General features: G+C 47.6%; 1 protein-coding gene across 2 annotated transcripts in view; it reads left to right on the top strand.

The window, feature by feature from the left end:
• Window positions 1-8,969, top strand: part of dlg5a (discs, large homolog 5a (Drosophila)) — a 35,977-nt gene extending 27,008 nt beyond the window's left edge. For both annotated transcript variants that reach the window (XM_067236683.1, XM_067236684.1), the window contains exons 22-33: window positions 39-201; window positions 912-1,045; window positions 1,177-1,341; window positions 1,622-1,805; window positions 2,557-2,705; window positions 3,603-3,773; window positions 3,883-4,079; window positions 4,175-4,318; window positions 5,133-5,260; window positions 5,729-5,838; window positions 6,478-6,587; window positions 6,672-8,969. In XM_067236683.1, coding sequence (XP_067092784.1) covers window positions 39-201; window positions 912-1,045; window positions 1,177-1,341; window positions 1,622-1,805; window positions 2,557-2,705; window positions 3,603-3,773; window positions 3,883-4,079; window positions 4,175-4,318; window positions 5,133-5,260; window positions 5,729-5,838; window positions 6,478-6,587; window positions 6,672-6,775 — 1,759 coding nt within the window. In that variant the 3' untranslated portion in view covers window positions 6,776-8,969. The remainder of the gene's footprint in view (window positions 1-38; window positions 202-911; window positions 1,046-1,176; window positions 1,342-1,621; window positions 1,806-2,556; window positions 2,706-3,602; window positions 3,774-3,882; window positions 4,080-4,174; window positions 4,319-5,132; window positions 5,261-5,728; window positions 5,839-6,477; window positions 6,588-6,671) is intronic.
• Window positions 8,970-12,416: the final 3,447 nt, after the last annotated feature.

Consider the following 12,416-nt stretch of genomic DNA (forward strand, 5'->3'; position numbering starts at 1 on the left):
TCTCATCACCGTCTTCTCATCTCCCCCCTCTTCGCCAGACCGTACCTGGAGGAGCCTCGCAACGTGATCGTCCACAAGGGGGCGGAGCCTCTGGGCATCTCCATTGTGGGCGGGGAGAACGGGGGGATCTTTGTCTCCAAGGTGACGGGAGGCAGCATCGCTCACCAGGCTGGGCTGGAGTACGGCGACCAGCTCCTGGAGGTACACCACTTCCTGTTTTGGTCCGGTCAATTACAGTCATGAATACGGCTGCAACGAATGAAACATGTATGGGGGGGGGGGATAGTTTAAAGGGATATTTCCTGACCATCTAGACAATGCATCCAGTTCCACTGTAACATATCCGACCCATACCAGAGATTTGCACTCCTTAAGCATGCTAAAGACTACCAGTATTTGCACAACTGTATTTTGTAGATTTAAAAGCTAGACATATTTTTTTTATTTACATTTATGAATTTAGCAGACGCTTTTATCCAAAGCGACTTCCAAAAGAGAGCTTTACAAAAGTGCATAGGTCACTGATCATAACAACGAGATAGCCCCAAACATTGCGGGTAGCCAAAACATGAAACATACACTGTGAACACTAAATAAGTCCCAAAGGGAAGAACCATAAGAGCATGTAGTTAAACAAGTTACAGTTAAACAACATGTACCTCAATGCAAGGGTGTACCTGTGGAGAAAAAAAAAGCAAGCAACAAAAATATATTTCATATAGATACGCGTGTTCCTGTTACAGCGAATGAGAGAGGATTTAATGAGAACAGAATATACTAGGGATGGACTTCATGGACTCCTGGATCCCTCCCTCCTTCCAGCATCCAGGGATCCATGAAGGGCATCTCTTCTCTACTCTCTGCTCTATTAAATCCTCTCTTATCTCCCCCCCCTCCCCCCCCTCCCACAGTATAATGGCATCAACCTGCGCAACGCCACAGAGCAGCAGGCCCGTCTCATCATCGGACAGCAGTGTGACACCATCACCATCATGGCCCAGTACAACCCCCACATGTACCAGCTGGGGAACCACTCACGCTCCAGGTAGGACAGAGGGACCCGCCCACAAACCAGCTCAGATCGGCCCCATTCCGTCATATTCCCCAAAAAATAAATAAAAAATCTTCCATCTCTTTGTCACTCACGCCGTCATTTCTGTCCCCCTGACCGCCCAGCTCTCGCCTGGAGCCGGTCAGCGGCCAGTCCACGCCCCAGGGGAGCGGCGCCACCACGCCCGACAACCACTCCAACATCGACACCCTGAGCGAGCAGGACGAGGGCACGCTCACCCCCTCCTCCAAACAGACGACCCCCACCACCAGCCCCAACAGCTTCATCAGGTGACACGCGCTCTCGTTGGGCCCGGGGGTGGAGGCGACGGGGATGGAAACGGATGGGAAACGGGGAGATTTAGGTGGGGGATAACAAGCTGATTTTGGGGGTAGACACGCTTCTGCGGCCACCACAAACCAGGACCCACCCGAGAGTTAACCAATCACAGACGAAGAGACCGAGTCTTGGGTTCATTGTGCTAAGCCTGTCATTGTGGGGAGCCTAGTCTAAAAATGTCGACTGGGAAAAGCAAGCTACGGCCTTGACCGAGAGTCTCCCTCCCCCCAGGATGCCGTTGGAGGGCAGCCGGAAGGTGGCGGAGGCGCGCCTGGTGACGGTGCGCAGGGCGGGGGCGGAGGTGGGGGTCACCCTGTGTGGGGGGAATCTCCGGGGAGTCTACATCGAGAGCCTGGAGGAGGACAGCCCAGCCTGGGGGGCTGATGGCCTGCTGCCAGGAGACCTCATACTGGAGGTATGGAAACACACACACACTCTCTGACTGTTGATCCACCGTGGAAAAGCAGCCTGTCTCTGAGCACTCCTATACAACCGTCCCTCAGAACCCAGAGTGAAATTGGGCACCTTCAGACACTGTTACCCGCTCGAAAACAATTTCAAGTTGAAAGTCATTGTTATTCTGGACGCACCCTCGACAGCGGTGCCAGAAGCCATTGCCATTTTCCCCGCCTGCCTTTTGTTCTTCATTGATTGCTCTCGTCTTTCTCTCTGTCTCTCCGCCTCCCCCCCCCCCCCTCCACCCTTCTTTTGTCCACAAGCAATCTATCCAGCTCATGGCTAACTCGTAATAAGCCATTCCTGGCATGCTCCCATTTAGCGCTCCAGCCACAAAGGACGGCTCTCTGCAAGGCAGCTGTAGAGCTTTGTCATCTCGACACACAGTGTAACTGTCCCCTTCCATCCCTCCAGCCACCCCCCCCCCCCCCCCCCCCCACCCTCAGCTCAGATCGATGGCAGGGACACTTAATATAGCTGAGAGCCCAAAGGAAATGTTGCTGTGTACTGTCTCGGCCCGGCCAAGACTAGGAATTCGAAATGAATTTCCATACCAGTCTGAACAGTTCCAACAGCGGTCACTTTCCTCTCGTTTCATTTGGCGCACTCAATCTCTCCGAGTTGAAATGTGCTTCTTCAGCTTGTGACTGTGGTTGCATTTGGTGTTCGGTTGTCTCCATCGACTCTCTCACACACTCTCTCTTTCTCAGTACAACTCTGTGAGCATGAAGAACAAGACTGCGGAGGAGGTGTATGTGGAGATGCTGAAGCCTTCAGAGACGGTCACACTCCGGGTGCAGCATCGGCCGGACGACTTCAACCTGCTGAAGGACTCTCCAGGGGACGGCTTCTACATCCGGTATGGGGAGCGGTCGACACGCACACACACACACACACACACACACACTCGTGCATTGTTCTAACACCCAGATAACTTGACATGCATGCAACAGCTCTTCCGACAGGCGGCTTCTCTCGGCTCCATAAAAGTTATTTTGTAGTCCCCCCCCCCCCCCCCCCCCCCCCCCCCCCCCCCCCCCCGCCCCCCAGTGTCTCCCTCTACACTCTTGCATCCACTATATATAGCCCCACCACTGGAAACAAAACCATCTTTGAATCTAAGCAATCATGTATGCCATAGATGGAGGACAGGATGGACTGCCTCAACCAATCAAAGGGCTATCTCAACCCAGGCTAGATTGATCGGCTTCGTGGACACGCGCCGTCTCTCGCTCTCTCCGTTGTTCCCTAGACGCACTGAGGAAGCCGAATGGACGAAGGGTCTAAAATAAGCCTGTTTGTTGTAGCCCGGACTCTGTGTGCGGCAGTCACTTGTCATACAGGCCGGGCTCTTTGTGATGTCACCCGCGGTAAATACACATGCGCGACTGGGCCGTCACGGATACGGTGCCCTGGGAAGATTTACGAGACTCCAACCCAACCCCGGGGCAACACTGTGGCCGGATTAGCTCACGCGCGCTCGCATTTTCTCTCCCTGGGTTGCACTTTCACTGGCCCCTCTTTTCTCCCTCCGTTTTCTCCCGTCCACCTTGTTTCTCCCTTCCTGTCGTATTCCATCTCCCCACTTCCTGTCGCTTACCACCCCCCCCCCCCCCCCCCGTCTGTTCCATCTCCCTCGGCCCGCTTTCCCCACCTCCCTTATTGAATCATCCCTATCAACAACCCCCCCCCCCCTTCCTCTATCGTTCTCGCGCACGTTCACACTCTCTCCCCCATCCCCCCCCTCTCTCCCCAGAGCACTTTATGAGCGTGTGGCCGAGGCACAGCTGGACCTGAGTTTCAAGAAGGACGACATCCTGTACGTGGACGACTCTCTGCCAAAGGGCTGCTTCGGCACCTGGATGGCCTGGCAACTGGACGAGAACGCGCAGAAGATCCAGCGAGGCCAGATCCCCAGCAAATACATGTGAGACGCGCTCACACACACACACACGCACACACAGGTATTTCCCAGTAATCCCACAGCCATGGGCTCGTCCATCGAGCCGACAAGTAACTCTCGCACGTGTGCGTAGGATGGACCAGGAGTTCTACCGCAGACACAGCATGACGGAGATGAAGGAGGACGGGGGCTCCAGTAAGACCCTGTCGGCGGCGGCCCGCCGCTCCTTCTTCAGGAGGAAGCAGAAGCACAAGAGGAGCAGCTCCAAGGAGGGCAAGGAGCAGGTGGCCCTGGACGCCATCAGCACCGACTCCATCCCCTTCCTGGAAGGTGAGGGGGGGTTGGAAACCGGCACGCACACCTGGGAACGGAGACATTCCATAAAGCGGAGCCCTGGATTGTAATTTGTGTGTGTGTGTGTTTAGACTGTGTGAGCCTGGCGTACCAGCGGGTCCAGAAGGTGGAGTGCCCCTCCCCCAGACCTGTCCTGGTCCTCGGCCCGCTCACGGACCCCGTCAAGGACATGCTGGTCAAGGACTCCCCGGGGAAGTTCTGCAGATGTGTGCTGGGTGAGTCCGGACATGTGCAGACATGCGACATACGTCGTGCCCCTCGTCAGACGCAACATCCCAAAGGGCACAACGGATATCCCAACTCGCTTCACTTCCACCACATTTACTTCTGTAAGGGCTTTGAACTCCAGAAGTATCCAAGTCACAGATCATCTTGCCTGCTCACCTATGTGCCTAAAATAAACACGTTCCATTCGTGTATACTGTGGCAACCACCAGCAGAGAGGGACTACAAAGCAGAGGCAGGATTTAAACACTAAGCCCAAGTTTATTAGCCCAAAAAGGGTTTGACCAAAAAATACAAAATACTTCCTCGGTTGACAGTATGTTTCGCGAGGCCTTCACCTGTCCATCCACCGGCTAGTTCTAACAATACCCCCCCCCCCCGTCCCCCCCCCCCCCCGTCCCCCCCCGTCAGCGGCCTGTGAGTGTCGCTGTTTTTGGTGTTAAAGGCCTTGTTGTCTTCCTTCCAGCACCTGAGCTGTCATACTGCCCCAGACCAGCCCCAGTATCTCTGGGCTGGGCTCTTGTACTCTGCTTCTGGTGCTTGAGGCGAACCCTAAAGCTAGTTTAAGGGATCGTCCAATCAGAGCTTTGGTACTTAACCAACTTGTTGCACTCCTTTGCTAGAAGTGTTAAAGTGTTTTATTTCACTTATCAGTATTTCGAGGTCAGACTAATTGAATGGAATACGCAGTGTGCTTTGAAATGTGTGAAAGATATTTTGGGGTGATTAGAGAGACGACAAAAGTGTATTTTCTGTTTCTGCTCCCTAATGGCGCTCCTCTCTCACCTGCTCGGTCTCTTCCAGAGGTGATGAAGGCCTCCCAGCAGGCCATCGAACGCGGCGTCAAAGACTGCCTCTTCATCGACTACAAGCGCAGGAGCGGCCATTTTGACGTGACCACGGTGGCCTCCATCAAGGAGACCGCAGAGAAGGTACTTTGGAAGCTCTGATCTCCGTCGTCATGTGTCGGACTCGATTTAAGTGTCTTTTAATAAATAAATAAAATTTGGGCTTTGATTTCAAAGTTGGTGGGAGACGAGGTGTATTGTTCGCGAGATGAGATGCAGATTCTGATTAGCGATTAGTTCCACACAACCCTAGCACTGCTGAGTCATTGTGCACCTCTATCTGGAGTCAATTCATTGCTATCTGTTGTTGTCTGTGTATTCATCACTGCTGAGGAGGAATGTCGGTATCTGATATGCCAAGTCATTTGTGGTTCCCTCCCTCCCTCCCTCCCTCCCTCCCTCCCTCCCTCCCTCCCTCCCTCCCTCCCTCCCTCCCTCCCTCCCTCCCTCCCTCCCTCCCTCCCTCCCTCCCTCCCTCCCTCCCTCCCTCCCTCCCTCCCTCCCTCCCTCCCTCCCTCCCTCCCTCCCTCCCTCCCTCCCTCCCTCTGGAAGGACTGTCACTGTCTGCTGGACATCGCCCCGTACGCCATCGAGAGGCTCCACAGCGTTCACATCTACCCCATAGTGGTTTTCATCCGCTACAAAAACGCCAAGCAAATTAAGTAAGTGACTCGATGTCTTGTCCGGCCTTTAGTTTGCTACATGCTCAACTGTAGGCTACAGTAGACAGTGTGGGTCTGTATGTCGTATCCACCCTTTGTGTTCCTACTAACCTCAACACAGTGAGTGTGTGTGTGTGTGTGTGTGTGTGTGTGTGTGTGTGTGTGTACACACATGTATATGTGTGCTTGATGCAGCAGGATTATCCCAGCTTCTGTCTTCACACTCCTCACCACCAGCACTTCTGGGGCACACACACAGACACGCGCACACACAGACACAGACACTTGCATAATCCCAAACAGCTGGAGAAGCTCTCCCATTTTTTTATGTAGATTATTTGGTGGAAGCCACTCACCCTCAGCACATCTTCTCTGGTTATATCACCAGAGCCTCTTGGCTGCACCTTTTATGTAATAATCTAGGACTCTGTGCCAATTTACTGGAAGAATCTCTGTTTGTATCCGTGTCGTAATACTTTCTACTGTTCTATCCCCACCTTAGTTTTTTTTATCAATGACAGTTTTTTAAAGGAAGAAATCTGATGTTTTTTCAGCCGTTTTTATTTAAAACTTTAACCTTATGAGTAACATTGCGATGATGACTTGGTCTTGACTTTCTTCTCTGTCCTTTTCTGACAGGGAGCAAAAAGACCCAGTGTATCTGCGGGACAAGGTCTCTCAAAAACATTCCAAGGAGCAGTTTGAGGTTGCACAGAAGATAGAGCAAGAGTATAGCAAATTCTTTACAGGTCGGTATTTTGCCATGACGGCACCTTTTCCCTCTTGATACTCATGGACCGATTTTTAACCCTCCCTTTTCCTTGCTGTTGCAGGTATTGTCCAGGGCGGCACCCTACCCTACATTTGCACTCAGATCATGACTATTGTGGATCAGGAACAGAGTAAAGTCCTGTGGACTCCCCATGGCTGCCCCTAGAGGACAGAGGGCACCACTGCACTCCCAGTTGCGCCTCACCTCCACTTGCAAACATGAAAAGCAAACTTCCTCACTATACCAATAGGTACACCACAGCGAGCTACACATGTAAACTAGTAATATTTTTGTTATCTTGTTATGCTATTTTTTTATCAGAGCCTACTACTATTATTCTCGTGTATTCTGAAGCAGGTTTGGTAGCACTGAATGTTGATGTTTTAACAGTTTATTCGGTCTTCCCTAAGGGTCTATGGTGGCGTCTTGTTGCTGCGTTGTAAGCATCCGTTTACAGTATAAGATGAGTCTGAGTATAGGTGTTAGATGTTTGCTTGAATGTGTTTAGCCCCCCCCCCCCCCCCCCCCCCCGAGCCAACCCTCGACCCAAACCAAGTCAAGCACCCTGTCCCCAGAAACAGCCCTCTCATCACAGACCTGTGTACCAAAATGACATTTGTGTATCCCCCTTTTATACACACCCATGTGATGACTGACAACTAACGCTGTGTCATGATAATTGTGTCTGTGAGTGTGTGTGTGTGTCCTTTGTGTGTTTGATGACAGCGAGCAATTTTGTTGATTTCATTGTAATGACTAATGTAGTCTGATCGAATCACGGTTCATTGTGTTGGTATCAAGTTGACACCATGGAAACGGAATTTGAAGGACAGACATCACCAAGCAAGCGGTGGTCCACTGTGTATCTTAAGCTTGTTTTTGCACCCAGTCTCTGTTTGTGCAAAAGTGTATTGCCTAAATGGACTTCCAAACCACCCCCCTCCCTATAGCAAAAGCGAAGGCTAAGATGATACATTTAGTGTTCCTGTGGTTTAGGACGGCACGTTTACGGGCCTTTCTGAAGTGCCTTCGTAGACGTAGAAGCCTGATCTCTGCTCTGCCCTAGACACTCAGCTAGACTGTTATATGCACAGAGGGAAGAGATGGATGGCTGGATGGATGCATGAAGTGCGCAGGAGGGCTGGGTCCGGGGATGGGAGCACCGGCGAGTGGGATAAGGGCTAGAAAGATAGGAGGTTGGAAAGTGGACCAAGAGTTTGGGTTAGGGACCAGGTCAGGATAAGCGCGTATGACAATGGTGAGGTTTTGAGGCTATAGGCTGCAGAGGCCAGCTAACGGGTGAACTCCACATAATGCACTCCAGGGCTAGACAGACCACTGTGTATCTATCACATTATCTCTCTGTCACATATTTAATGACAATATAGAGTATAACAAATATAAGGGTGTGCATACCACAGCACAGGCACAGCAGTACTGTACCTGTATGCACTGTGTGTACTGTATGCAAAATGCATATGAAAGCGTATATATATTTCATGTATTTTACCAAGCTACAGGCCTAGGGAAGTTCAGCTCTCAAGACATGTCTTAGCAGGAATTGGCATGTTTAATTTTTTTATTTTTCCCGTTTTATTTTCGTGTTTGGTTGTCAGTCACTTTTCAATGTAGCCTACTAAAAAAGAGACACTATGGAGCACATTTTGCAGGGTAATATCTTTAAGCATTTTCCTTGAATCTGTTCAAATGTAAAGGATATTTCCCTCCCATTGTTATTTACTTTATTTTATTTCTTTTTAATGAAGATTCAAACAATATTGATATTGTCCCTTACCTGTTCCCTGTTAACCATATCCTGCCTCCTTTTGTTGTGCCAAAATCCTGTATGGCAATTGAGTCCTTTTTTATTTCTGTTTTGCACTTGTTAATCTGTGAACCTTTAAACAAATTAAGTGTTCCTAGGTTTCCAGAAGACTTCATAAATAGGTACTATAATTTTCACTGTAACTAATTCACATTTAATTGTATCACACCAGTTCCTTACATTTCATCAATGGCCTTTAATTTTTAATTAGGAAACAAAAGATTGCTCCTCATACTTTGAATTCTTACAGAAAAAGGGATTTCTTCTTGCACAGTTTTTCAAAGGAAAATTGGTCCTGAATTTTGACTATTGGGTTTAAGTAAATTGGATATAAGTACATTTTAATGTAACACTTTTTTCAGAGTGGGTAGACTATGATTTAAAATGTGAGGGATGCAACTGGACATGGTTGTATTTTAAGGAGGAAAGACTAGCTTCCAGGTACTGTTCTGATTGCGGTTTTCTTTATTAAAAAGAATGTGATTTGTATGAAATGTTCCAAGACATTAACATGAAAATAAAAGTCATTTTCTGTATCACAACATGGCCTGGGGAAGTGGATTGGATGTTCCACTAATGTACCTACTCATAATATTCTCCAAAAGATCCTCAATTACATAATAAGTCTGGGTGAATGTAAGAAGAAGCCCAAAAAAAGACAGTTGGCAATCAATTCTTAAGTGTGTCGGTCTTTGGGCTGCTATCATTTGATCAGTTTATTGTCACCACTGCATGGCAGGTGTAGAAAATGACAGGCTCTGTTCAAGGATAGCTGTTCTATGGATGTTCAGAAATTAACTGGTACTTAAAAAGAAAAAAAGCTTCTGGCCTTCAGAGGGTCTGTAATGAAAGAAAAAAACATTTTGCTGAAAGCAGCAGAAAAAAATGACAGATGAAACGGCCATCAATTTATGTGGGAAGAAAGATCACCCCGACGATACCTCAGGTTGTGTCGGAGAGATATGTGGTCTTGCTTCAGACTTGACAATGCGGCTCCACGTTCCTCAGAATTTCAACGTCCTCGACCAAGATGGCGTTTTGGAGCCGTTTATCTTTCATGTGTTGGCTCCCAAGTACCCACATATTATACAGATAACAAGTTGATCTGTCTAGCCATCCTTCAACCGTAGTTAAGTAAAAAACAAAAAAATATATGGGATGGCCTTCGTAGCATTTGCTGAACAGCTTTGTTCTAGTCAAGGCTGCTCAAAGGAAAAACTGGTTTGACCTCAAATTTGACACAAAGCTTTTCCATGCAAAAAACCCTCTAGTATTAGTTATTCTAGTAGAATACATCAAATAAAAGTATTGAATTAGCTGGTGTCATCTTTAGTGTGTGCAGTAAAATGCTGATGAGCACATTTTGTAATGTTGAATGACTACCATTCACATCCTTCTAGGCAGCCTCTAGCTATGCCAGACCTTACTGGTTTATTGGATGTCCAATGCTCGAGGTCACTACTACCTTCAAGCACTGTTACCAAGGTTACATGGTCCTTCATCTGTGTTGTCACTGGAGATAAATGCCTCCAGCTACCTTCTCTGCCTGGCCAGGCGAGGCGAGCATCCGGTGCAGCAAATATTTCTCACAACCATCCAACTCAGCTGTCACCCAGAAGCTGGGTGCTGGGGCCGGAGATACATGTTTTCCAACCGCAACCATATTGGACCCTCTGAAAACTGTGGAAAAAACGATGGTCTTTTTCACTTAAATTACTTTGCCAAACTGTAATATACCAACGTTGGCATGTCCCAATAACTCATGTCCTCCAAGTCCCCCCCTGACGGTTTTAGAAAAGGGTAAGGTCTCCTGGCCGCCTGTTTGCCTGTCTGCTGGGTGTCTGTTTCAAGACAGCTGCTGACAGCTCATCTGAACTTGAGAAGACTCCAGTCTGACAGCAAGAAATCTTTGTAGTAGGCCCAGGCAAGCCACAGCCTTTCTCAGCTTAGCTCAAGACTTGTTACCATGGTGAGAGGAATGTTTTTCTTCCTGTTCCCCCCCCCCCCCCCCCCCCAAACAGGCCTTGCCCCGTCTTCTCTGCCTGCCCCAGGTCCCACAGCATGTTACCTCCCCCAACTCAAAATGGCCCCTGGGATTACCACCTCTGATCTCATGTTAAGCTCCTCATCTGTCAGCGCTGGGCTGATCTTGCTTTGCTCTCTGGGTCCACGGTCAGGAACCACTCCAACAGCTGGCTTTTTCTAGAATATGATCAGTCCTGGATCTTGTTGATTAGCCATCAATAAACACCACTGATGATTTGCTATGATGATGGAGAAGAGATACTCAATGCCAATGCCCACTTTCTCACCAGTTTGATACTGAATGTTAACTGTTGAACATGTAGTACGGTTAGGTTGAGGGTTATCAGGACAGCTCATTCGGTAAATCTCCCTCACTGGAAATTATTATTGACATTTTGCTCAACACACACAGCAATTCACCTAAAATGCAGGTTCAAATAAAATAAAAGTATTTTTGTTTCAGTCCATTCAAGAATGCTGGTCTCTAGCTATGTGAGTGTTGGCTCTGAAAGGAGCAACCTTCCAAGATGGAGATCAGGGAGAAGAGTGGTGGATGGCAGCATATCTTCTGAATGAGAAGCACCCTGCAGGCTATATTTATTCCATCAGCGATGAGAGCTGGATCCGTCATTCTTTTACCAGATAAGGGGTTTTCAATCTTCAGATTATTAGTGCATGCACAGTCTGCTCTTTAACACACAGCTCTGCTTTTACCTAAATATTTCTGCTCTTACATATATATTTTTATGTATTTATTATTATTGACTGACTTAGATTAGGCTATTCATCACCTTTCTCCTTTCTCACCCAAACTTTTTTCTTATGGTAAAAACACAATATCCAATGAAACTGCACAGATATTAACAATAAATCAAAACTGTATTATAAAACTATTTGTGAGTTTTCTTGCACATGTATATGTTTAGAAACATTCCAATGAGAAAAAGCTGATTGCTGTGAGTGAACAGTGAAAAGTCCTCTTGCCTTTAGGCTACCAGATATTCAAGTTCAATATAATGTTTTAGGTCGTTTATGTTGATTTGCAACAAAACTGTTTCATTGGAAATCTAAATGCTTGCACAGACATTTAATACTTCACAGAAATATATTTTACCAATAGGCTTGTCTCCAGCGTTTTACAACCCATCCCCCAGACTGAAGATTTTGTTACGACAGCTATTTCCGTAGAAGCATAATATTCCTTAGGCGATAAATCACCTCCATATAGCACACACAAGTCAATATATCTTCTTTACACCTCATTTCAACTGCATGTGTGTTTGCTTTTGAAATTGCCAGACCACAATATCTTGTGTCAAAATATGAAACTGTGTGATATAGCACCCTGATACACAAATTGGATTATGATTCTGCTTTAGGCTACAGCGCACACTGATCTTTGATGATTTCGTTTTTGACTTCTTTTAACTGTAAAACTGGGTCAAACTGGGTTGAATTTATGAGTAGGTAGGCCTATACCTTAACTCTAAAATAGGGTGAAATAATAATGGAATTGGGTGCGAGACAACTTACTGCTTTTGACTATTATACGACCGGGCCAATGGATCATTCCTCACCACACTGCAGCAGCACTGTATCCAGGATCTGTTGCTACTCATTAGTCACACCTGTCTCTGCCAAATCTGAATCTGAATGTCAGAGGGGTTCGTTTTGGAGACAGACTACACCTGATTTTAAAATACCTCCTTCGAATGAAGGCAAGTTACAGCCACTGAGGAAGAAAATACGGTGTCCATCAGTAACAGTATAGGCCAGTCTATGCAAACAGTCTTTAGCTATCATGTTCCGCTCTTAGAACGAAAATGGGGACATTGTGTCGAATGGAGTCACACGTGACCAATCTAATAAAGAATAAAGAAAAATATTAAGCCCACATAGCAGTGTGCCTGGTTGGTAAACTAAATCGGAATTGACTGGAAGTTAACTGAGCAAGCC

Source organism: Osmerus mordax, chromosome 5, assembly GCF_038355195.1.
Source record: "Osmerus mordax isolate fOsmMor3 chromosome 5, fOsmMor3.pri, whole genome shotgun sequence".
NCBI classification, from domain to species: domain Eukaryota; kingdom Metazoa; phylum Chordata; class Actinopteri; order Osmeriformes; family Osmeridae; genus Osmerus; species Osmerus mordax.